Source organism: Zeus faber (assembly GCF_960531495.2).
Source record: "Zeus faber genome assembly, chromosome: 4".
Taxonomy (NCBI): Eukaryota; Metazoa; Chordata; class Actinopteri; order Zeiformes; family Zeidae; genus Zeus; species Zeus faber.
Window position 1 is genome coordinate 28,646,851 of NC_137191.1, and position 27,308 is coordinate 28,674,158.

General features: G+C 42.1%; 1 protein-coding gene across 1 annotated transcript in view; it reads right to left on the reverse strand.

Annotated features, from left to right (window-relative positions):
- LOC307229779 (E3 ubiquitin-protein ligase SMURF2-like) overlaps nucleotides 1-27,308 on the reverse strand; it is a 103,954-nt gene that overhangs the window by 46,590 nt on the left and 30,056 nt on the right. Inside the window, exons 2-3 of the mRNA XM_079999850.1 lie at nucleotides 8,316-8,354; nucleotides 4,621-4,729 (exon numbers count right to left, since the gene is read on the reverse strand). Of these exons, the coding sequence (XP_079855976.1) occupies nucleotides 4,621-4,729; nucleotides 8,316-8,354 (148 nt within the window). The remainder of the gene's footprint in view (nucleotides 1-4,620; nucleotides 4,730-8,315; nucleotides 8,355-27,308) is intronic.

Here is a 27,308-nt window from a genome sequence, read left to right on the forward strand (position 1 = left end):
TAGTCTATACAGGGTCGATTTGCAATACCATTGCTGGTTAGCAACAAGGCCCAAAATAAACCGTGTGTATGCTGTGTGTGTAGTACAAGAGGCCCAGCGAACCAGACAGCGGAACATCTACATTCTGTTCTTATTTCTTTGCTGTGTTTACCCCTGGGTGCCCTGTCTATGCCTGCTAGCTGCGAGCCAATTTATATGAAAACACAGAGAAGCATGGATGTGAAACAGGTATCTCTAGGACCTGAAAGGACTGCCATTTCCAATCAGCTTCTCTGGTGCGCAGTGTCTCTCTCTTGGATGTCATAATAAAAAAGAAAGTCTGTGAAATGCAAGGTTTGACACTGTGTTGTTGATATCAAGATTTAAGTGACACATATGGTACAATATATCCAATAAAGAAGTTGTGAATAAGCTGTTTTCTGAAATTTGGTCTTCACCAATAGCAAAAGAGTATTCTAACGTCCTATAATGTCCTCCATGTCCAAAAGTCACCAAACCTCTGCCCTCCCCTGTACCATCTCCATGTCGCTCTACTGGAAAAACAATATCTAACGGACAAAGGAGGGAGGGAGCGTGCATGGTTGCAAACAAGGTGCTTGGAATAATAACTTTCTTGGAGAAATCAATGAAAGAAAATCCATAACGCTAGCAACATTGGTATTAGAAAGACGCAGTGTTAGCAACGCTGCCCATCACCACACCTATATTTATTTATTAGTATTTATATAATAAAGAGAAACCGGCAATTGTCCGTTCAGGTCATGCTCGTCTTGAGTGTCGCAATCTGATCCCCTGAGGGGACTGGGGGATATTTAGGACCGTCAATGTTCCTAAATATGAAATATAAATGGAGATACCTGTGGTAGACCATTATGGCACCTGAGTCAGATTTCTCTTCATGAAATTATGGATCCAATATTACAAACAATAAGTAAAATATGCGATGAGTATGACATAAACATGGCAGTATGTAACATTGGAAAGAGAGGCCTATCCTAAATCATTCTTTTTATTGAATTTCTGTGTTATAACAGGTTATGTGGATGGGGAGCGTAGGATGATGTAATATGCAATGTTACGTGCTGGCATCCAAAGACTCTTTGGAATGTCCTAATGGAGTTGTCCATTAAAAAAGTCCCATGCTTTTTACATAATTAACTTACTTGGATGAATCATGGAAGTATATTAACTTCATGGTTAAGTATTCATTTATAATTGGTATTAATAGTACAATTGGCTTTACCGAGCCCAAATGAAACAACATCAGAAAGTGAAGCCATTTGTATTTGGGGATTTTGAGTGTCTGTGTAATGGGACATACCTGCCCCACACAGGAAGTGATGTGGTTTAGGTATTGTAAGTATCAGGAAGCAAGTTACCTGGGCTGCAAAAGCTTTTGAGTTCTGCTGCCGGAGCTACCATGAAGAGAAAAACAATTCAAAAGGTCTGCTGAAAGCCTTAAAGTCAAAACGGAATACAGCAAAAGGCTTTCAAAAACCTGAATAGTTATTGGTGTCGCATTTCACAGAGTAGAACAACATTTTTGTAGAGATTTTTTTAAGTATTTGTCCGGGAATTGCGCTTTTAACAGTTGTGTCTCACAACCTGACAGAAGTTATCCAGGATAGTGGCGAGATAAACTTGTGACCCATGCAGTCGTGATGCCATTCATACTTTGAGCATTTTTACAACCCCAGGTTACCGTTCTCCAAGGGCTGAGGAAGTAAAAGCGTGGAATGCTGGCAAACCACCAAGAGCCGAAAAAGGCTGAAAAACTATGACCCAAACTTATTAAAGCATGGAGTGAGGGTCCAAAGGGACTGGAGCCCCGCCTCTACCTCTGGAGTATCAGTGCCACAAACTGAGCCGCATGGCAGAACGCTTTAACAAGGCTGCAGATGGGAGGGGCAGAGGGGAGCTGGATCTTGCCAAATCCCGAACCCTACATACTACACTGCGAGGGCATAAAACCTGCATGTTACAATCATTAAAGTCCATCCTTGAGAAACAATCTCAATAAAAAACAATTAAATTAAAAAAAAAAAAAAAACTTAAAAAATAAAAATAAAAATGCTTTTCTAGAAGGAATTTTTTTTGTTTGTTTTTTTTAATATATAGGTAAAGACACCACCAAAAATGTAATCAAATAACAGTGCTAAGGTGAATGAAATTCTATTTAAGGATGTGACTTGTTCTCTGCATTGCAAATATTTTCTTTCCCAAGGAGGCAATTTAAGGTATCTTGGAGACAATAATGTATTGTGATGGGCTTTTTTATTTCTTTATTTCTTTATTTCTTTATTTATTACATTTGACAAACGGTGGTATGGGGCAGGTGTGTTTCTAGAAACAGCCAAAGAACTGAAGTCCCAAGCCAGGCTGTGTCAGTGGGCTGTGATGTAAACTCCATAAGTATGGATTTCACCACCCCCACCTACCCCACTCCCCCATAGCTGGAGACTGAAGACAGGGGTGTGGTGGTGATCTGGCAGCCCGCCAAAACCACACTCTGGTCTGCCAACACTGTGGTATGACAGCCATTTCCTGACCCAGAGGAGGGGCGGTGGGGGACATGGGTTCCTGGTGAGGGGAGCTCACCTCGAGTTGGGACCGGCAGAGAAAGAAAGCGATTTAACGGACCGAAGGGACCTGACGTGGACCTTAACGAGGAAAGAAAAGCGTCGGGCAACAGGTGTGTGTGTGTGTGTGTGTGTGTGTGTGTGTGTGTGTGTGTGTGTGTGTGTGTGTGTGTGTGTGTAAAATGTTCAATCAAATCGTCTCCATGGTGACCAAGATCATTCAAAGGAAAAAAAAAAAAAATAACACACACGCAGGCGTACATACAGCCGGGTGCATCCACACGTAGACTGTAAACTCTGAAATACACAAAACCAAACAACTGCGGCTTTGACAACTAGGCACTTCCTGCTTTTGGTCGAACCAGTTGGTTTTTGTTTTGTTTCGCCTCTCTAAGTGACAACATAACAAAAGTTCTATGTTAAAGTTTCCTTATTGCAAACCCACCCATTCACCCCTTTATCAACCTTCACCATCACTATACTCTCCCTCCCTCCCGCCTCTTCCTCTCCCTCTCACATCCTCTCTGTACGTCTTTCCTCCTCTCCCTCTCTCCAGGTTCTGTTGCCGGGGGTTCCTTTGGGTCCTGAAGGGCGGTTACTGGCTACAACCGCCTGTACGACTGCGTAGGACTTTAACAACACGGCCCGGTGAAAAAACATCTCCTCCTGCCATTCAGCCAGGCATGTACAGTTATAGAAGGTCGCTCAGTGGAGTGTTATACTGGGTCAATTTCAATGTTTTTGCAGTAAACAATGAGTGAGGGAGGATTTTATTTTATTATTATTATAAAAAAAAAAAAAAATTCTGCATGGTCTGTCCAGACATTAAGTTACAGGACGACGAAAAGCTTTCATTCTCTTTAAAAATAATCATATCTAGAGTAAGAGATCAACGGATATTATCCAAAACGGCACGGGCGTACATCCCATAATGAGAGAGCCAAAAGATACTATCAGGAAGCTCGAAATTTAGGTAGGATCGCGGAATTCCAAAATCTCTTGGCAGGGATGAATACACCAGAGATTTGTTTACTAGATTTTTTGTCCAGTTTATAATTTTGTCGGTAGTCCAATTCTAAAAGAATGTGACTCCAGGATCAACCCCCCCCCCAAAAAAAAAAAGTAAATTAGGGCAAGTCCTTTAAAAAGCAGTTAGGAAAACTATGAGCCCTGAGGAGAATGAAGAAGCTACTTTACTTTACCCTTTCTAAGGCCATCACTGGCATGTGTGAAATCCGGCTGTATCGGCAATCTGTTGGCATGTTGAACAGCTCCAGTGGTTTACAGCTGGGAGTTGCTTCTCAGAGGGGGGGGGGGGGGGGGGGGGTCTGAATCTGCATTCCACACACACTATTCATAGCAGCTCCACATAGAGATGCTGCAGAGTGAAACCCAAACCCTACAATACGATCCATTCAGGCGTAGAAGCATGTTTCTGCTCTCAGTGGGCTCATCACATGCAAATGTTTTTGTGACAGAATGGGGACTGTCGAGTTAGGAGATCCTAATATCGATGCCCAAAAGACAACATAATGCGGGGTAGATACGAGACAGATAGGCAAACAGACAAATCAAGATACTGGTGCAAAAGTCAATAAGGTTTTTCTGAGTCTCATTATGTTGTCAGATACACTCAATTAGATAGAGCCAATCAGATAAAATAATCACATTATGAGACCTCGCCCACCCACTGAGCTGAGTGTGCTTCACATATACCTATTTAATTCTCACCTGTAGTTGGCTTGTGAGCAAGTTTGTAGTTCTCACCCAAAGGTCAGTCCATGAATATTAATGAGGGCAAGACCACGGCCTCTCATTTATTGAGATGATTGTGAGTCATAATAGATGACTACAGAAAACAGTCATTCACAAAAAAAATGTTGCTGAATATTTTATAATACTATGTTTAAGGTTTGTAGACATAAAAATTTAAGACTGATTTATGATTTTGGTCCATCTTTAAACAGCAGTCTGAAAGTGCTAGCCCCAGAAATCATGGGAGTTGGGCAATGCCGACTTGGCCTTCCCTGGGTTGACTTACAGATCGTAGTGTTGGTTCCACTTGGGGTCCAGCGTGTTCCTCACAGTGTCCGTGGAGTGACATTGTCCAGAGCCGTCCACCACCACTTTGGCGAAGGGATCAGGCAGCCCTGTGAAACCAAAACCAGCACCACAATAGTCGGGTGATATTCAATAGGGCCCTGATCAGATCGGACACATTTACAGCATGCAAGTGCCGTTTTGAAGGGCGCGTTTGAGTATACTCAAACTCAATGTACTCAATGTATGAAATGCTTCTACGTAGTTTACCAGCGTCATGTAGTGTCCTATGGCTACATGACATAAGAGTCAAAACGGTGGTAGATTTGAATTCAAAAGCTGGTTCTGAATAAGATTCTTTGACCAGCTTGTTTTTGTTAAGCTGGCCGGATATGGTAAATTAAAATGTAAATCATTTATCAATTTGTGTAAGCAGTAACAGTTGTTAAGTGGCACAAATGCATATCTTTCCACGGTAGGGCTGGACAATCATTTTGGCCAAAAATTTTATCACAATATATTTAGTTATATTGATCGATATCGATAATTGTCACAATATATTTAATAATAACATTGCTCTGTTTACAGTTTTGAGTGTCTTGGCTTTATGTTAAACATTGAATAAACAAAATAAAATAAATGTGTAAATGTAAAAAAAAAAATTGTATTCTTGTATTATATGCATATAGTATAGTAGAGATTATATGGATTTAATATATAATATAATAATCACTGTCGTCTGAGAACAGTCTGGAAAGTTCCCAAATCTGCGCTCTGTGATTATACGCGGAGACATTTGGAGCGGATCGAGGGACGCTCTCCGACCGCTTCAGAACAGATGTCACTGAAAATCACGAATTCTTTCTTAAAACGGACATGGGGGCGTCGCCGGGCTCGGGTTGGGAGGAGGTCATGTTTGAGTTGATGTTTAAGGAAGATCCACCATGTCAACTTTGGGGGGGCTCGCCCCTGCTGCGCTCTCCAGCCTGGGAGAGAGCGGAGGAAGCCCAGTGAACCTGGACCCCAAAACTGGTAAGACTGATTGGCTGTTCGTGTCACATGGTTGTTTCTCTGCTGCACGATGGGCTGTTCGTGTTGTGTCTATGTAGGTAGAGGAAAACTGACTCGTCATAGGTATCATGGAAGATTTTATCATGAAAATTATCAAGATTGTTTTATTGCCCAGCCCTATTCCACAGTGTGTTATTCAACAGGGAATCTGCCTCCGGACAACGAAACCACAAACAGGTTAAACTTGTTGAGGCACATTCAGCCCAATGTCATTTTGGGACTTCCCTCTATGTGTGTGTGTGTGTGTGTGTCTACTCCTTGTCATTTAGAGGAAACTGTACCACACAGCCGACTCTAATCTGCTGTAATTGAATCCACGGCTTCCAGGTTAATGAAGAGCCCAGCTCGAGGGCTGCAAAGGTGCAGGGTTTTTCCTTTTTCCTCAGAGCTTTTAGCCAGACCACAAGAGCTAATGATGGTTAAAGGGCCTGGACTGCTTTCGTGGCTTCTATTGTGAAAACTGTCTGGTCTGTAAACCAAGTAATGACTAGGTATCACTGTTCGTGGAGCAGGAAAATCTGTTCAAGTTACATTGATTGATTGAAATTGCTGCTTTGGGCGAAATGTTGAAAAACATTTACTCGGAAATAACAAAAGAGGCAGAAAAAACATCAACGACACCCTGTTGACTGTGTGGTTGTATGTGGGGGTGAGTTAACAGTCCCACTATATAGCCTATTAGTTATTTAGCCATTAACTGATAAGGCCGGGCAGATTGATGATTCAATTGTCAATCGATGGAATCAACCGCCGAAGGACATTAATGACAGACTTTTTTTTTTTTTTTTTTCCCCCTCCTCAATCCTGTCCAGGATTGAAACTGTGCAAGTGAGTATAAACAGACAGGAAAGTGGCGCTACAGGAAACTAAAATGACTGATCGTGGATTATTACAATATTTTCCCTTTTTCTACCGCGCAGCGACAACATAAAGTGAGAGCTGACAGCCGAGCCAATCGCATTTTACTACATGGAGAAGACACAGTTAGAATCAGCATTCACCTCGGGCAAAAATAACATCCATTTTTCATTTTTTTCCTCTCTCATTGTAAAAAGCAATCACAACGTTCAAACAGACAAGCACAGGATAAATAATCCATGCATTTTTGTTAATTTTACTCATTTAAAAATCGGACACATGGGCTGGAGCATACAAGACCTTATGTGTTCTAACCCTCATTGTAAAGTGTATTGTCTGCCGACCACACAATTGGAATGTGACAACAACGAATACAATCGTCTATTGGGGGGGGGGCATGATTGGACGATTGAAACTTTGCACGCCCAAGCCTAGTTATGATACTACCCGTCCTTCGTTTTAATTACTTTCTGTTCCGGACAATTCCTGGCCCTGTAACCCCAACCAGCCCTGCTACTGTGTGATGTCTAATGACAACCGTGATGTCTAATGACCAAAATTCCAAAATTCACTATACATTTATTGTAATGACTTGTATATCTCATATACTATATTAATGAATTACTTCATCCCCCCGACTTCATACCTCTGGACTGGACTGTCAACACCTTTGAAAAGTAAATAAAGACCTATTTGTTGAGACTGACTTTTTTTAAATTCTGTCTTTGTTTTGTGTCTGCATCTATTACCGTTTTTACACCAAAATAAGCAGGTATACCCGGGAAGTTTAAACGTGAGTAAACCCTCTAAATATAAGCCATTGACGGCTTTTCCACTGCAGACGAGTATGCCTTTCTTTTTTTTCTGGTGCGTCCAACTTCACGAACACGGCAGAAAAGGGCTGTGTCATGGTTCCAGTGTTATGGGGGGCTGTAGAAGCAGCATGGGGTATCCATGCGAGCACCCTCCTAGGTTGGCAGGTCCGTTGTGGCGGGGGGCAGAGGCGCTCCTCCGGTTCGGAGACCGGCATAGGGCAGTGCTGTTGTGGCTCGGAGCCTGGCGGGAAATGTGTCAATAACTTCTGATTTTGGATTGTAAATGGGATATGAATAGATGGAATGATACAAGGATATTCCTGTCTATTTACGTGCCAACGTTTTTCCAAGTTTTACAGTTTTATGTCATTGTTGGTTTACGTTGCCGTCTCCTCTACTGTTTTTCTCGCCAATCACACTGGAACCATGACACGCCCTATCCCGACATGTTAATGACGTACAACGTGACGCACCAGAAAAAAAACGCCATTTCTCCTGGCAATGGGAAAGGTGTCAATCGCCTAAATTGAACACCAAAACTAGCGGTCAACCCGCTAACTTTGGTGTGAAAACGGTATTCGCGTTTATTTTTCTTTGAAGCACTAAATAGGTGCGATGTAAATAAACATACACACGTTAAGCAACAGCCATTTGGCACTCAACAAGATACCGTATCTTCTACAGTTCTTACAGTTAGACATTTTAAATGCAGTTAATACTGATAGAGGATAATCACAGTGTAACAAGCAGGGTTTCTATAACAGGCTGTGAGGCCTGATCCCACGTCTCTGTGCAGCCTAGACAGACAGAGAGATCAGATTCTTGGGGACGTTATTAGGGAGCAGGGCTTCAAACGCTAGTGTGAGCAGCCCTAGCTGACAAGTCCTGCACCAATACGCAGGGGACTTGATGTGACAGGAATAGAAACAGGACAAAAATAGGCTTTACTCACTGAAGAAGTCTTTCTTCGCCAGGTTCTTCGCACACAATACTGGAAGAGAGAATAGAGAGAGGTACAAATTAGGTCAAAGAAACAGGTGCACGGTCATTAGTAAATACATGAACTGTTCGAGAATAGTTTGCAAGAAAAAACAGGCGAACAAATGTTGATTCACATGAACCTTACATTTTCCTAGAGGACCATGGGAAGCGTCAGCATTTCTTTTTGTTGAATTTTACGACAATTCTAGATTAGCATCAGCAGTGGTCTGCATGGTGAATGACCACACCTTCTAAATGTTCCTTCAAGCCCTAAAAACTAAATGTGTGGTTGCTCTATGCGTTCAGCCATCCAAAATGTGCAAATTCCCCAGTGGTGATATAGTATATCCAACTGAACTTTCCTGGAAAAAAGGTTTTTGAATTAATAATTAACACTAATAAAATCTTACTCGACTCAAGGTTGTAGACATGGACAAACCAGAAATTTCCAGACATATAACAAAGAGTATCTCTTGATATTTGGTGACATTCACAGCCACTGTAGACAAAAGCGCTAGTGTTTCCAGCTCCTTTGCCTTAATGAACCATCTGTAGTCTAATGGTGTGTGCATGTGTATTGAAGAGAAATGTAAGAGACCTAGCAGTAGTTCTAAACCACAGCTGTTTGCAAGATGTATAGCAATGAGGTAATATCATTCACCATATATAAAATATAGGATGTAAATCGATTGGTGAGAGTTTCAGTGGCAAGTATTTGGAATTATCTTATCTCAGATAGCCTAATTTTTGCAATATCTGTTTTACAGATCGATCAAACAAAGAGCTAGAAACAGATAGGTAAATAGTGGAAAACTCCCCAAACTTCCTCAAAAATGAAAAATAAAAATGACAGCCATGGTTGATGGATGACATCACACTGGGCTGGGGAGTCTTCTGTCTGCTCCTCATGGTTCCATTATTCATCAGCTAGTGCCTTGGCGTTAAAATGGAGACTTGGTTTCCCCTTCGTATGACTGCTGTCTCTATACATCTCTATATCTGTCTGTCCTCACCGTCCTGCTGCGGCCCAAAAGGAGAGGCATTTTTAAGAGACGCCCCTTGTAAAATATTGAAGAGACACGCATTCTTTCCTGTATGAGGTGAGCCCATGAGGTTCGCATCACAGCCAACATACTATGGCTTTCAGCAAAGGCCGAGAGAAATGTAGACCGAGAGAAATGATGGGAATTTGGGGTTGGGTGGGTGTGTGTGTGTGTGTGTGTGTGTGTGTGTGTGTGTGTGTGTGTGTGTGTGTGTGTGTGTGTGTGTGTGTGTGTGTGTGGGGGGGGGGGTTATTTGGATGAGTGTTATTTGGATGGTTGCTGAAGCATTCCGTCCTGCTCCCTCTCTCCCTCTGTCACGAACCATCACTCTCCCGCTCAGTTAAAGGACCCAGGTGGGCCTAAGGGGGCCAAATCTGCACTTTCAGAGCAAGTCTGACAATCCAAAGGGAGTGATAAGAGGGAAACCAACAAGCACAAACCCATAGTGGGGGGGTAGAAACAAGAGAAAGGCAGAAACTCAATAAAACTCCACGGCCTCCCTGGAAATCCATAGACAGACAATCTATATCAGGGATGCCAAAAAACAATGACTTGTTTTTTCCAAGATATATTATCATTAAGTTAAGTTTGTATTCAATTAAACATTCATGGCAGCATAACATGTTTGAAATTATGAATGTCTTAATTCTAAGACGTACATTTTGTATTTAAAGGGTAAAAATTATGATCTGTTAAATAAAACAGGTATCTCTCTCTCTCTCTCTCTCTCTCTCTCTCTCCTCTCTCCTCCCCCCCCCCACCAGGACCCCCACCAAAAAGTGCACACATCATCGTCTGACCAGCGATGGACACCCGGTCCCCGGGTGCGTCGACCAATGCTGCCCACTGCTCCTGGCTGTGCCACTGGAGGAAGGACAAGCCAGGATGGGTCAAATGCAGAGGCCTCATTTCACCGGCCACCATCCAAAAGCATGTGTGTGTGTGTGTGTGTGTGTGTGTGTGCATGTGTGTTGTGTGATAATTAAAGATTCTTCTTCTTCTTCTTCTATATCTATATATCAAAAGCCATCTTATTTGCAAAATTGAAGATGTAAACTTGAATTAATTGAAACCTTGAACTAAAACACGATTGGCAAACAAAAACCCGCTTGGGTTCAGCTCGGTTGTCACCCTCATCTTATGTTGTCGTGGTGCGGTAGCGGCAGGCAAATGTTGTAGTAATCCATGATCAATCCAATGAGAAATTACCCTTCATCTTTGTTTACACTCACTCCCACGCGCAGAAACATAAAGCACATTAGCTGTAACAATACATTATTTCATAGAATAATAACAGCTACTGTATAGTTCAAGGGGATATATAATCAAATATGTATTTAGATGAATGATGATGCCATTCCATAAATAGGTAACAATACAAAACAAATGGTTAGACTCGGTAAATGTAAGTGATATGGGGATGCTGCTTATTAGCTAGCTAACTGAAGCTGCTTTCACACATGCTATGCAACCCTGAAATTATCCGGACATTACCTGAATGAGCTGTACGTGTGAACGCAAATTTCGAATCATTTGACCTGGACATTACCCAGCCAGCACCCGAGTACAAAGTCTGCGTAATGACAAAATGAGCCTATGCGTGAACAGAGCAGGTAATTGTCCGGATTATTCACAGCGTGTGGGAGTGTCGCATGTTGATGACATGTCCACTCGCACTCGTTATCATGCACCAGTTATTTACTTTTGTGCGGATCTTCATGCACCGAGCGTAGCTGCTTCGTACTCCTTTCTGCTTTCTTAATTATTCCTTTCCACTCTTGTTTATATTGCGGATATGTCCAAATACATGGAATATCAACGCAAAAAATAGCCCAACTACTGATAAGTCTGTAACCTCATCCACCATCTTGGGTGTGCTGTAGAAGTCCACAGCGTCACATCCTGCCTCTTGCACATTCTACCAAGGCTCTGCCTCAGTGGGTAGAGTGTCGCCTTGTCTAAACCAAAGTGATTATTTCCAGGGAATGTGGGCAACTCTGGACAATGTCCGTATAACCAGGTCCGGACATTATCTGGACATTGTTAACATATTTAAAAGTTGAATTTCTTGATCCAAAATTCAACATGGTTCGTTTGTTACATTAACTAATGATCCAAAAAAAGGATTAATGGTTTTGGATATCACTTACCTGTTAAATAAAATATAAATAAAACACAATAGAGTGTTAAGTAGGGTTGCCGCAGTTATCGGTGTTACGCGGTTTTTCGGGTGTACACCAATTACATTGCTTGCCCACCGCCGTTTTGCTTATATCTTTTAATATAAAGAAATAAGACCGAAATAAAAACATTTAGTTATTTTTTGCGTTTCAGCGCCGACGTTCATCAAATGAAAAACCTTTCTAATTTATAAAACACTAAGCATGTTATCACTACTTGCTAAAAAGGTGAAGTGAAAGTGTCTGCTTTGTGCAGGCAGCAGTCTGCTTATCACGGGAGGAGAGAAGGCTTCAGAAGAACATAGATCAGGTATACATCGAGACCTGTCTCCCTCCATCCGTAATTGCTTCCCGTGCATAACAGGTATACTCCGCACTCCCCACCCCCAAGTCAGTTCACTCAGAACAGCCTTGGTTACACATCGTACAGCCGACAGGAACTTTTGGACATCGGATCTTGCAATATTTACAACTTTTTCAGCGATCTCAAGCTCATTCCAGAGATTTTCAAGACACCGGAGACTACCAATCCGGCTCGGCCAACGGGAAGTTTGCGCAGACGACATCAAGACCGTAGAGGAGAGTGGAGCACTAAGGGCTCTTCCCCGGCTATCTACCCAGCATTTTTTTGCCAATGTTTAGTCTCTGGCGAACAAAATGGATGAGCTGCCGCCGTGGATTGACAAAACGATTATGGACTGCAACATCATGATTTTCACAGAAACATGGCTTAACAGTGGCTTTCCTGGTAGCACCATCGAGGTAACGGGGCGCTATATCTGGGCGGAGAGATGTAACTGATGACTCTGGTAAGACCAGAGTAGGGGGACTGTGCATTTATGCAAACGAAGCTTGGTGCACTACTATCACCGAGAGTCACTAGAGTATGTTATGGTTAATTTCCGCTTAAGAGAGGGGGGACATACGTAGCAGTACCGTTGCGTTAAACAGCTGTTTATAGCCTAACGTCACACACACACACGCACACGCACACACACACCTAACGCCCTCTCTTATTTTACGGCTACGAATCAGATAATGACTATCATACTGCATGATAGTCCCTTAATAATAAATCATATAATATTTTAATTATTTGGTATTGTATGAGGAAGTCGGGGTGGCAGGAAAGTACGTAAGAGTTTTACAAGATATGTATGAGGGCAGTCAGACAGTAGTAAGACGTGCAGTAGGCGTGACGAAGGCATTCAAAGTGGACGTGGGATTGCATCAAGGATCAGCTCTGAGCCCTTTGTTTGCAATGGTGACAGACAGGTTAACAGATGAAATCAGGCAGGAGTCTCTGTGGACTATGATGTCCACAGAGGACTATGGGGATGGTAGCTCAAGCTCAAGCGGTAGAGCTGGTCGTCTAGTAATCTAAAGGTTGCTGGTTCGATCCCAGGCTCCTCCTGCTAGCATGCTGTAGTGTCCTTGAGCAAGACACTTAACCCCTAGTTGCTCCTGATGGCTGCGTCCGTCGGTGTTTGAACAACTGTAAGTCGCTTTGGATAAAAGCGTCTGCTAAATGTAATGTAATGTTCGTGGATGTCATTGTGATTTGTAGTGAGAGTAGGGAGCAGGTTGAGGAGAGCCTGGAGAAGTGGAGGTATGCATTAGAGAGAAGAGGAATGAAAGTCAGCAGGAGCAAGACAGAATACATATGCCTGAATGGGAGGGAGGGCGGCAAAAAGCTGAGAATGCAAGGAGTGAAGGTGGAGAAGGTGGATGAGTTCAAGTACTAGGGTTGACCATCCAAAACAGCGGAGAGTGCGGGAGAGAGGTAAAGAAGAGAGTACAGGCAGGGTGGAGTGGGTGGAGAAGAGCGTCCAGAGTGATGTGTGACGGAAGGGTTCCAGCAAGAGTGAAGGGGAAGGTCTACAGGACAGTAGTGAGACCAACTATGTTGTACGGTTTAGAGGCTGTGGCAGGTGATTGAACTGGAGGTGGCAGAGTTGAGGATGTTGAGATTTTCATTGGGAGTGACAAGGATGGACAGGATTAAGAAGGAGTACATTAGAGGGACAGCTCAGGTTGGACAGTTTGGAGGAAAAGTGAGAGAGGCCAGATTGAGATGGTTTGGACACGTGTGTAGGAGAGATGAGAGTTACATTGGGAGAAGGACGCTGAGGATGGAGCTGCCAGGCAAGAGGAAAAGAGGAAGGCCGAAGTGAAGGTTTATGGATGTGGTGAGGGAGGACATGCAGGCGGTTGGTGTAAGGGAGGAATATTCGCAGAACAGAAGGTATTGGAGGCAGATGATCCGCTGTGGCGACCCCTAACGGGAGCAGCCCAAAGAAAAATAAAGAAAATAATAGTTAAATAAAATCATTTAAATTGTGACCACATTTGGGTGCATCACACAATCACCCTGAAAGATGATTGCATTTAAAAAGAATATCTAAATAAAATATCAGTGCAACCAAGTTTCACACTATGGTTTTCAGTTGTACAACAAGTAAACCCTGTGATGCAAAGGGAGAGACAGTGACTGAAATGACACAGCCAGACAAATCAGATTGGAATCGCAACATGGGAGCAGACAATCACAACATAGCTAAATTACACTATTGACTGGTGGAGCTGGCGAAAAAACAACCATCAGCCCATCAGCGAAAATTACACTGCCAAAGCAGACAGTCTGGGCACGGGCCAAGCCGCAGGCAGCTACGAACAACTCCTGTGGGACAAAATTAACACCATATATTCGGTAGACAGGAGAAAAACAGGAGAGAAATAGAGTCGCAGGGGTCCGGCATCTTGGCAGGATGTAACACAAAAAAATTATACAATAATCACCAACCACAAAAAAGTGAGGTCATGGCTATGGATCCATGTACAAGCCCAGTCAAACCAACACAAATTGATGAACATCTTCAATTTAGGCCTTATCATTTTGATCAAACAAGAACTCCAATGAATTGTGTTAATTCCTTTTAAAGATGGCTTAGTGGGCGTGAACATTAAGGGTGACATTTGTATAATATTTGTGACTAGGATGGATAAAATGCAGAGAATTGCATTTCGTTTCCTCAGTACGTGTACTCTGTGCAATGACAATTAATGAATCTAATCTAATCTATTATAAATCTCATCAAAATTGGGACCTATACAATGTTGCAGTCATTTCGGTCGTGGAGAACCCATAACTACGACCTACAGCTGAGTGAAAGCTGTAAACTAAGAGTTGTGGAGTGCTTTGGGGGCAGCCTTCTCCAACAGTTAGCAAGCCATGCTAATGGGGATTAAAGGATTAGCCTGCACAGTGGCCCACTGTCTCAGCCACAACGAGCATGGAGGTAAAAGCCTCTTTCATCATTATCAATGACCTCTCACAGCCTCCGTTGCTGGGTAGACCAGGCTGCTGCTGTTACTGCTGAAGAAGTTGAATGTGGACGGGTGAGCGGATGAACTAATTCAGAGATGGGCGGATGGACCAAAACCATAAAGAAATAATGATTAACAGGTACAATACCGTTAAATAACCAAAGTAGTTGGAGGATGAAAATAAACTGTAGAAGACAGTAATGGCAAAAGCAAACTAGCTCTGCTAGTTAAATCCACTCAGACTCCCAGTGTGTCTACATAACACAAGATCAATTTATAACTCAACATCCTCTTATAACCACTAAGGAGGGGCTTAAAAAGCCTTACAAAACATTAAACGTTAAATGTGAATATTCAGTGACCATGAGGCGTCACATAAAGACTATTGCGACCACTGCTACAGCAAATACAGAATTGTTATGATCCAAAAGATTAGATCTAGTCATTTGGATTACAATAACACAATGACATTCAATTGGGAAATGTCCATTAACATTTTGTATATGAGATAGGAGCAGAGTGAGTAGAATACTGAAAAAATACACTAAAAGTATAAGTATTGGTACTTCCAAACAGGTATAAACTCAAGTATAGATAAAAGTACTTATCCTTACATAAACCTTGTAAAAAGTATTGAGTTGATTTGACCTATTCAAATACTATTTACCTGATAAACATTACTTAAGTACATGTAGCTAAGTGCATATTTCTATCAATACCCACCTTTGAATAGGAGTGGCAAGCATTTTACAGTGGGATATTAAACTATATCTACCATTCAAATACATTTCTTAAGTCGTCTACAATGCCTGACCATCGGTGCATTCGACATCTCAATTACCCATCCTGGTCCCAACTTTCTGGAAACAAATCAAACAGACACAAAACACTAATAGGTTTCTGTTTGAGAAAAAAGCAAACAAATTCTAGAACAAATCCTCAAATACTTTCAAATTAAAACAAGAAGTTATCCAACCACCCATCTGTGACCATTCTCAACCAAGCAGTGACAGTCGTAAAAATGAGTAAGCGAGGGGTTAACTCTGCTCCATTGTCTGCTGAAGTGGTTGGAAACAGCTGCTGCTCAGGGACCATTTGTAAGAGAGCCACCCTGTTCCACAGTCCAATACTAGCTATAAATCAAACAGAAGCACATGGGCACAGCAAGCTTATCGGTCTAGCCAGTTAGCGTACAGCGCCGCTGACACCTATACCGTTGTCTGGTAGTGTTGGGCCCTGGAGACAGACATAGTCCAATCAGTGACCCAGACAAGTGTTTCATCATCCAAAGGTCAAACCAAGCTTGGCTTCCCCGAGGGAGTTAACCTGTTGGGTAAAGGTCCCATTGAGCGACAAAGCATTAATTTAGCGGCAAGCGTGCATTGAAAAAACTACAAAGATGCCATTTTTTTGTATTAAAAATAAATAAATAAATAAATAAATAAAATAAAGGAAATAGTTATTCAGCTTCATTTTTTTGTGTGGGACAAACAGGATAAACCACATTGGGCAGAGAAGGTTACCTTTGGGGCAAGAACACAGCTTTACATAGCAGTCCCTCTCCCAGTCCAGTTAGAAATTCACTAACATTTAAACAAAGAGCATGTGTATTATTCGTTAGAAAGTATTTAAGTATCGCAATTTTATTTTTATGATGTAATCATACCACCAGGGTAAAAACAAACACCCTTTACTTTAAACTGTGAAGAACATAGTCCTCCCCTGTTCGTAAATATATACAAGCAGCGCAATATTTGAATTACAGGAATAACTGGCTTCTTGCTATTCATTACAGAACATTAACCTCGTCTCTGACCTCAGATGAGGGAGACAGCCCGAAGGATCAGAGCCCTGCTTGGACACCGTCATCTGTCTACACACAAAAGGTCAGGCTAAAGCTTGGCGTTGGTTCTGGTCCAGAGGTGAAAGGTCGTCCCCGGACAGGGGGGAAGGGGGCAGCGGGGATGCCTGTTTTCTCAGAGTCGCCCTTTTGTAACGGTTACTTAATGCATTGCTCCATTTGTTGTGAAAATGGGGGCCACAAGTTTGTACGTTCAAATCCCACAAGCCCAAGTGGACGCTCTCTTTAGAAAAGGATTTTGGCAGATGCTGTGCCACAGGATGAGTGATCACATTTGTTATTTGTTTTGAAGATTGTGGTTAATGGTCCCAAGAAATGCAGGATATGTAAGCAGAAAGCTTTTTCGCAAAATAAACACAGAGGGACAGCACAACAGTAACAGTTTTCATGGGCTATAGTCTAATGAAACATACAGTAGAGGGGACTCTTGTTACACTCTGGTCACATTTTCAAACTGAAAAGCTACACTGCACCACTCTGTGCCCGGGGATTTAGGCCAGGAACACCAAGTGGGTGGTTGCGCGACGCTGCGCTGCCTTCTCCCTAGAAATTTTCTGGTCCATTTCTTTCAGAGCATAAGTCCTTCTTCCAACAGGAGTACAAAGACAGGGCAGTCAATCTTCATTCTCAGAAGACGGTGACTAAACTTCCATGCCTGGGTTTGGCTCATTTTTAGAGAGAAATATGCTTCGATAGTTTGCTTCCTGGTCAGTCAAGACATTTTCAGCAGCCAGCTGCAGTGACAATTTGTCATAATTTCATCAATTGATCAAGACTTCCTGTTTTCATGTTTTAATTAAGAAATGAAAGGCCAGTGTTTTATAAAAAAGAGGGTCTAGTTCCAAATTACCATAAACATAATACAAAATCAATTGATTATCACTTTGAGCCAGGCAAGAACATTCTCTGCATCGGATGCTGTTCCCATCATTTACTCCAGTATTTTGTGCAGCTTAACAATCAAGGTAACAAGCATCTGGATTATACCTGGACTTCTTATAGCAAAGAATGCCTTTAACAATATTTTTACTGAATAATTCACACCCTCTCCTCTCTAAAAATAGGGGGGAAAAAAACAGTAAATGTTGTATTGCTACTGGTAAATTTATGGACAAACTGTAAGAGCTGATGAACACCTCACCCTTGATGAAGGGCCAAATCACCCTTATACCAACAACAGGAAGTGCGTGTTTGGAAAATTTGATTTGGCAGACTCAAACTATGGGTGGGAATCCACAGAGGACTCAATTTGGTTTGATTGTGACTCACGAGGTGACAGATACAACGGATATCAACACAAGAGCAATTTTAATAAAATTTTACACATGACATTTTGTCACTCACTACTTGAGAGTGTGACTACAAATATCAATTGCCGGCATCATCATTAAATACATACAAGACAAGTCCGGTACCAGAGAGTTTTCTTGTGCCAAGTGGCACTTACTTATACCAAGTAATCAAAATGTGCAGAATGACACAGGAATCAGTCTGCTTTATGTCGTTGTTCTTTATGTTGTAATGCTAAGCTGGCATTCCTCCAGCAGCGCAGACATGAAGCATTACCCAATTTAGCAAAATCCACTTCAAAGTAAAAGATTGACACTGTTTATGAAATCTGGTAGTAAGATAGAGTTAAAAATTGAGATGTGGATAAAAGCTTATCCACATAAGAACACAGGCATTCTGTTGGACTAAATCCTCCTTGGAGCTCTCACATACAGAACACTTACATACAGCCATACATACTCAGGGGCGAATTGACAAAGAATGGATTGCGGCCGCTAATAGAATGAATTGTGCGTCAATTGTGCCCACTTTTGCGCCGTCTTAGCGTCTGATTCACAAAATAAATTGCACTAAATAAATGATGCCAGCGCAAACACGCCTATAAAGTTTTGCAGCTGAGTGCAATTCGCCCTTGTTTTGTGGTGTCTGATCGCAATTATCCATGTACAAAAGTAAATAAAGGCAATTGTCCGGTGTCCCCAGTGGGAGGGGAAGAGGGAGCGGGAAAAGAAAAAAAAAAAAAAAAAAAAAAGTAGCGGTAGCGGTGCTTCGATCCGCTCTGCTGCATGATCAATAAGCATACCTGTCAACATTGGGATTTGGAAATAATGGAAAGGGTCCGGCACTCCAGGTAATAGCGTCAATCTAACTGCATGTGGCTATTAGCGCTGGTGTTTACAAATTGGAAGTTTTTTGCAACGAGGCTGTTTTGTATATAAAGGGGCCAATTTTGTATAATATAATAATATAATAATGTAGAACACCTAATTTAAATTCACCAAAATAGCAATGCTTTTTCTGTTATTTGCACACATTTAGTTGCCGCAAAAGCCGCACAATCCTCTTGTGAATTGGCCTCAGTGTCAATCCGATTGTGTTTCTGATGGAACAACCGACAACAAGCTTTGCAAATAGTGGTGCATCATCTACTAGGGAACACACACAGTCAAATGATGGGAAGCAGCCGAGGTGAGGTGAAAACGGATAGATTTCAAAAATTGATGCAAACAGGTGAGTCGTAAATAAGGTGTGCCTGCGGTGAATTTATTCAGATGCCAAAGTTATTCCCTAGCAATGACAACACCTGCAAAGGACTGCATTCTTCTTGGCTCTTGCTGGTATGGCATGGGCATATTGTCGAAGACCTTCATACATTGGAAAGTTTTTTGTGTGTTTTGCCAAAGTCCAATTTCATTTTACTTGAGAGATGGCATAAAACTAGATTAAAAATAAATAAACTATATAGAAACACAGATATAGAAACATTAATGACAAAAGGATGAACCAAGGCAAAACAAAAAAAATAAATCTAGCCCTTGTGCTCTTAGTAGAAAATAAACTGCACGCCCACATCTGCAAGAACAATAATGCGCTATTTTTAAGATCGTCTGGTTTATCCACCTCCTGGTGTTTAAGTGTCAAGGCAAAACATCATTAGCCTGAATGGAGTTGTGACTACTTTCATGAGTCAATAAGTAATTGTTGTGTTTTGCTGTACAGGCATTTAACGTGATCACCACTATTTAGTTAAAGCTTACTAAATATTAGCATAGTCAACACTGAGATTTAATGGCTGTATAAGCATTTGATGATAGAATGCAGGTTTGGCTGTCAGTAAAATGAGGCAGTGAGTGAGTCTCACAGTATAAAACCCTTCAGGGTGAAAGCTTAAGGACGAACCTGTACTCAACTGCGCTGCACTCCAAGTAATGCATACTAGAATGTTTGCCTTTGTTCTCCGGGAGCCTTTTTCCAACAGGTATACAGTGAAGTATAGTATACGCCTCTGCTACAAATTATACAACAGGGGAGAAATGCAATAGTTTGGTGGCCAGAATGTCACAATCTCCAAGCAGGAACTACCATATAGTGTTGGAAGGTAATTAAACGCAACCCAACCAGAGTAAGGGATATCTCAAAATGTACAACATTTGCCCGTGAGCCATCCCGGCGACTTTGAAAGGTGTCAAGTTTGATCAACCCTAGACCACTTTTGGGGCTCTCACAGATTGCAAAATAGGCCTCGACAACCACACCCTGTCAAAAGAGCGAGTGCAGGACTGGTTCAACTTTCCAAAGACTTGATCATGAGCCTGAGTCATTGATATGGGCAAACACCTCCCTTAGGAGCTTTAGACAACATGCATGCAATGATGGCAAATCTATCGTATTACAGTGGTTTAACTAAATTGCACCAAAATGCCTTTCATCAAATAGCACAGGAAAAAAGAAGGAAAGAGGCATAATATCAAATAATTGATTTCTCATCGTTTCAAAAACTGGGTCACAAAGTATTGGGATGATAGTATGGCCCCAAGCCAAAAACTAGAGAAATTCAATTTCGTTGACATTGCTAAACCGCTCTGTGCCACCCAGCATGGGCTGAGTGCCATGGCTTAGGGTGCAAAGCTCCACTACGACATATACATTTATAAGCATATAGAAAATCTTTAAAACATGACATTTTATATTAATCAATATCTACATTAGATCATTTAGCAGACACTTTTTGGGCAAATCATTTTGTGCATTTGTCATTAATTTCATGATATACAAAATGTAATTTTAAATTAAATTTTGAATCCAGTTGTGACACCTCTGATGTGCACCCACCCAGACACACCCCACATCCCCTGAGCCATTAGCGACAGCCATTCAGGCCCTGCGTGTGTCGACCTTGCTCCTGTTATGACTCCTGCTGCAGCCCCACACTGTCTCATTCACAGCATTGTTTCACTGCTTCCCCTTCCTCTACTGACGTCTCCCTGGCGGGCCTACTCAATGGAGAAACACACACTTAGCGACATTGAGATATTAGGTTTACGTGTGTGTACGTGACCGCTTTTATGCTATGGTGCCAAGTGCACACTAAAAGGATAAACAGTGTTATGGAATGATTTAGTCCTAACACACACACACACACACACACACACACACACACACACACACACACACACACACACACACACACACACACACACACACACACACACACACACACACACACACACACACACACACACACACACACACACACACACTATTTGATATTATCTCGGGTTGCACAGACTCCTTACATTACATAATTTAGCAGACGCTTTTTTCCAAAACGACTTACAACTTATTCATACACCGATGGAGGCAGTCATGCAAGGCTCATCAGGAGGGATTAGGCGGTAAATGTCTTGCACAAGGACACTTCAACACGCTGCCAGGAGGAGCCAGGGATCGAACCTTCCGATTACTAGACGACTCACTACCTACTGAACCACTGCCCCTAACACCAGTCAAAAGAGTAAGAGTTTGCAAATGCTGAATGGTCTGGAACCTCTCAGTTCATTTTAGATTTCCAAAGGGCTTTATCGACAGGCACAGACCAAAATACCTCTGGACGCAATTGGATAGCCCGACAACCAACCAGAGCAACGAAACGTGTGACATAGCATACAGTGACCAGCCATCCGGGATTGCCCGGTTTTCAGACTGGTTGTCCAGAGTCCTGACAAATAACTGTAAAACACTAAAATGTCCGGGTTTTCAAGCATTCACTACAAAATTTGGGAGCGATCAGTGCGCATTTTGCGATCTCCGCTCTGCTGCGCATTCCAGTGCCCCGTTCCTCTAAAAAAATAAAATAAAAACAGTGTTTGTATTGTTGATTTATTTACTGCGTTTCCTTATTGAACAAAAAAAAAAAGCACAGTGCGTAATGGTGCCGGGCATGTGCACTAAGGGTCCCGGTTTGGGGGTTTGAAAATGTGAACCCGCCCCAGTTGGATACAGACCTACAACCAATCATAGCAACGAAACGTGATGTGACGCTGCATACCCACTGGTTAGCAAGTTAGCGCTAGAAACCCGCCCCATATTAGGTAAACGGTTGTGATTGGCTCGACTTTGGCCAGGTCGGCTGGAAATCGGTCTGAACGGGAGGGGGCCAGACGCATCTTCCAGAGCAAATAAATTGTGAGCTTGCAGATTCGTCTGCTTCCCAGACTATCACCTGATAGGAGCAGTGATCCAATCCATCACTTTTACTTTGTGGTATTGTTTTCTTCCCCTCGGGGTTCTAGGGGTCTTGCGTAGCGATAAATTTAAAGGATATTGCCAATCCAAACACAATTTTGTCATCTACATTAATGGTATGATGAATATTTTAACATAACAACCCTGCTGCTTGACTCTTTAAACATGGAAATAATCGGCTTTTGGGATGTGTATCATTATCATGTAAAGCTCCCTATAGTTTTGCTGATTAGAAAAATATTCAATATTGTGTTTTAATTTATGTTGCACTTCCATTTAAAATGCTGCATACAGATAACAACCTGAAGCTTTGCAGTGATTTGTATTTTGACATAAAATGATCATTTCAAGACCATTGGAACTATAAACCATGTATTTTTAATCCCTTACTATGTTTGTATGCATTGCAAATGTAGCCTATTTATTAATATTACTTCTTGGCTTAATTTCAACAGAACGTCAATACATGCAGCCAGGAAACATCTTGAAATTTTCCTCTGTGGCACACTTCCGTCCAATCCTAATCCATCATGTGATGGATTATGCCACTACTACACCAACTGGATATAAATCTGATCAGACTCTGATCCACTCCCCTTCTCCACCCTTCCTTTGGGGGGAGTAGCTGGATTAATGGATGGATGGATAGGGAGTAAAGTGACAAGTGAAAAAGTGTTAATCTGGAGGCAGTGGAGCGAAGGATGATTATGATTGGAGAGGGGGATGGAGGAGAAGAATGGGGCGTGGGGGAAGACACTGACACCACCAGGGACGAAAGGGGGAGGTTTATCTTTCGTCATAACTCTGTGTATCACAGCCGATACAAAACAGACATCTCCGGGGGAGGTGGAAGAGTCGGCATGCCTGAGTTTAAGACCGTTTTTAAAATAGTCACAAGGGAAGGATAATACACCACGATAACGGTGCAATGATGTCAACGTCGACCCCCTGATACAAGTTGGTTGGAAGTTTTGTGCAAACGGTGATGAGTCAGATGTACAGTAACTATCATCTTCCCAGAAATGCTCTCTACCTGAGGGCAAAGGAAAAAACCCTTTTGACCCCTTTCTTGTAATGGGAATGAACCACCAGAGCAGGAGAGTGCAATGGGTTCAACTAGCGAGGGTTAGGGGCAATTAGACCAGTGTGTTTTGTGTGCAGGTAGCCCCAGGTTATATAAATTAATTTTACAAAATTAACATTGACTCCCCACACCAACCACCGAAGCTACTGGTTAAAATAGGTGCCAATATATGGATTTATACTGGATGTAAGGAATACAGTCTACTCTTCTACAAAATGTCTACATGTCTACTGAGATATCTGGGTTTTGAATCTGATTGTCTAACCCTTGTTTTGGTTTACGTTTGATTTTTGCAGTGACTGGGATGTTAATGATGCAACCGCTGCCTTTGAATTTGGTTTTAGCACAACTATCCAGATCACTATCAATTTTTAGACAGTTACCCAATTTCATTTGTTTTTATGGTTGTTAAATGTTTATGTTTCTAATGTTTCTAGCATGTCATTCGATCAAATGGCAGTAAATGTACACTGTGTACATTAGCAAAAGAGTGCCTATAGCTGCCTTTATAATATCGAAATCAGTATCACCTTTTATTTTCTCTATTTAAAAAAGAAATGCAAAAATCACATATTGCACAATCATCATCGAGGACTGAAAAACAAAAATAAGTTCTTATTACACTTATTAGTGTAATCACTACACTACATACTAGGCGGTACAATATCATATGACATTTTACAGTAGCTTTTTCACCCAGACAATGAGGAGGGGAGGTGGGTCTAGAAAAGAGAGAAGACAGATGAGGGAAGGCAGAGGGGGAAGGAGTCATCGCTAGAAAAAGGGTTTGGAAGAGGAGAGCGGCGTGGGTCCCTCAGGGTGAAAAAATGCACCAATTCTTCTCAGATCCCACAACTCGACCCCTTCAGGGGGCTGGTCTGCTCATAATGAGACTGCATGTTTAATACACTCGGAGCATCGCAGCCTAATGGAAGGGAGGAACACACACCAAGATAATACATACTGTTATGTCTGGGTCTTTGGTTCTCTTACTATTGTGATACAGCTTAAATGTCTTTTCCTTATGTTAAATGCTGTGAAAGTGTGATACGATTTTACAGCTCATTAAACTGTTCTAGCCGAGTAAAGCGCATTGAGTGGCCACAACCTGCATGGTCATCGCATCCATAATACTAATTAAGATAAGACTTTATTAAACGGCAGAAAGAGAATCAAGTCTAAATGTTTCTCACGTGCAATAAATAGTAGACTAATAGAGCCAGACTAATATGTATTTGATTTAGTCCACTCCAACGCACGCACGCACACACACGCACGTCACATCACATATAAGAACAATAAAGAGAGTGGAATAGAAAATATAGCTCCCCCTCGCGCCGCCAAAACAGCTCTGGGGCTGCGGGGGCTACCAGTTGTCCTTCCTTGGACACTTTTGGTAGGTACTAACCACTACATACCAGGTACACCCCACAAGATCTGCTGTTTTGGAGATGCCCTGCCCCAGTCGCCCTTGTCAAAGTCACTCATCGATGTACACTGTGTATATATTCCATTTTGGGTCAATGTCTCGAATGACGTTTAGCCAACTGAAGAACAAAATAGTTTGAAATTGTTAAAAGAGAAATGCACACAATATAAATCCTTCCAACCAGTAAGCAATGAGGAAACCACCAAAACAGTCTCAAACAGAAGTTTCAAAAAGAGGATTGTTCTCAGACCCCTAACATCTTATGTAATAATTCGGTCTCTTCTCCAATCACAGCATCCCATGAGTCCCTCCCATGATTCATGGGAAGCTGGGGGGTGCCATGGGGTTACTCTTTGCGTGGCACATATGGCCATAGAGCTTGTCTCATTTCCATCCAACCAGTCGACATAAGGCCTGCCACCCACTGACAATATGGCGCAGCCAGGGGGCAAGCACCAAATCAGTCAACTGTATGTGGGTCTTAAAGGGCCCCGTACCTCATATGCTTCCCACAGCGATGGCAGTTTGAGGTCATTTCAGACTGGGGTGGGGGTGGGTTTAGGAGGTTCCTGCATTGTTTCTGTAGTGAATATTAATTTTGTACCAATTCAAAAGGTATCCACTTAAAAAAAATTAAACAGACATTGCAAATTCAGTTATGGTTGCAGCTTTACAGTGCACTTGCTCGTTGTTGTCGTTCCTGAGTGTGCATAACGTGCCAAATCTGTCAGCTGCCGCTTTCAGGCTGTTAGCTAGGTGAATCAGAATGGCCTAGCTGATGTGGCACGTTGTGCCCTTGTTTTATTTAAATATTTGTAGTCTGTAGTACTGTATGTTGAACGTCATTAGCCAAGTAATTTTTCATTCACCCATCCCTGAATTTGAATATAATCCAACATTAGAATATTCCCTTTTTTCAAATATTCCTAACTGTGGCCATTCCTAATTCAAATTATTATTTTAATATCTGTCTAATAACTGGATATACAGAGGCCGAGATACAGAAAAATCAGCTAAACAGCGAGTTGGATGATGGAGGAGAGACAGAAACAGACATGACTAGAATGAACAACAGAGAGGTAAGGACAGCATACAGGAAAGAGAGATGGAGCAGTAATTGACTGTGCGTATGCGTGTGTTAGGAATGCAACAGTACGCCGTATGTTATCGAACCCTTCGGTAAACCCCCTACGATTTAATATGCACACGTGAACCACGGTATTTCGATATCACGGTATAAGTCAACCGGGCGTGTTGGTGCAGCGTATGGGCTGTAAGTGTCTGTAAGTGTAATGCCTTCCATTAAATACATGTAAATCCACTGTTTGAGCTCCATTGGCCAAGTCAGAAGCGCGGGGTCTTCAAATTTGCGGCCTATTTTCTTGCACAGGGCTAGGCAAGCCTTTTCAATAGAAACATCAAAACTACAGAAGTGTTTTTGTGGGAGTGCAATCAATTCAAATGTGTTTTATATGAGTCTACATTGTAGACTAGACCGAAAGCTGCTGTCGGATTTGCTTATTGATCCAGACCGGTTTTAAATAGAAAGAAAAAAGGTATACCGATGGAATATACTGTACATATGTAATACATGGAAGTAATGTAACACAGTACAAACACATCCCACTGACCAATTTCAGCAATTACAGTTGTAGCTCACATTTCAATTATACGGTGCTTAGGTACTTAGGTGTCTACCAGACAGACAATGAAGGAGACGCCGATGCAACCTCTGTCTATAGCCGAAGCCGGTTTTATTGCCTGCCTTGAGGCTTAGAACTACCTGGGGTTGAGGTGTCCAGTAGGAAAATAACCCCCGATGGATGGATGGTCATGTCCCTTTTTATTACGAACTTCTCTTCAGACACTCTCTCCTTCCACTCGCACCAGGCACTCTGTCTCACTTCCCTCTCTCCTCTCCTTCCACACACCGACTCTCCTCCAGGAACTCGCCCCCTAGACATCTGGGCCAATTACCCATTATCCTGGACACCTCCCCTCCAATTGGATGAACTTATGCAAACTATAACAACACACCAATGAACTTGAACCCCTGCCTCCATCCTCCCCCCACAGTCACACACAGAGCGCTATACTAGTTATTTGTGGCAGACTACTATAAAAACAACTTTTACACTTTTAACTACATTTTTTTGTTTTCCTAAATATAAAGATACCGAAACCATACAGTTACCGTGGCCCAAAAACCGTGATACATACTGAACCATGGGCCCACTGTACCCTTGCATCCCTAGTGTGTGTGTGTGTGTGTGTGTGTGTGTGTGTGTGTGTGTGTGTGTGTGTGTGTGTGTGTGAGAGACAGTGGGAGAGGCTACTTGAGGGTGTCGTTTCCGTGTCTCCAGTGTACACGTAATGTAAATATTCAGCTGATCCGGGCAGACTTTCACTGTGCCAACAACGTTTTTGCATTTTTTTCCCCATCTATGCAGCGGTGAAAAAGAATCCATGACAAAAAGTATGCCTATTCTACTGGATCACTTGTAA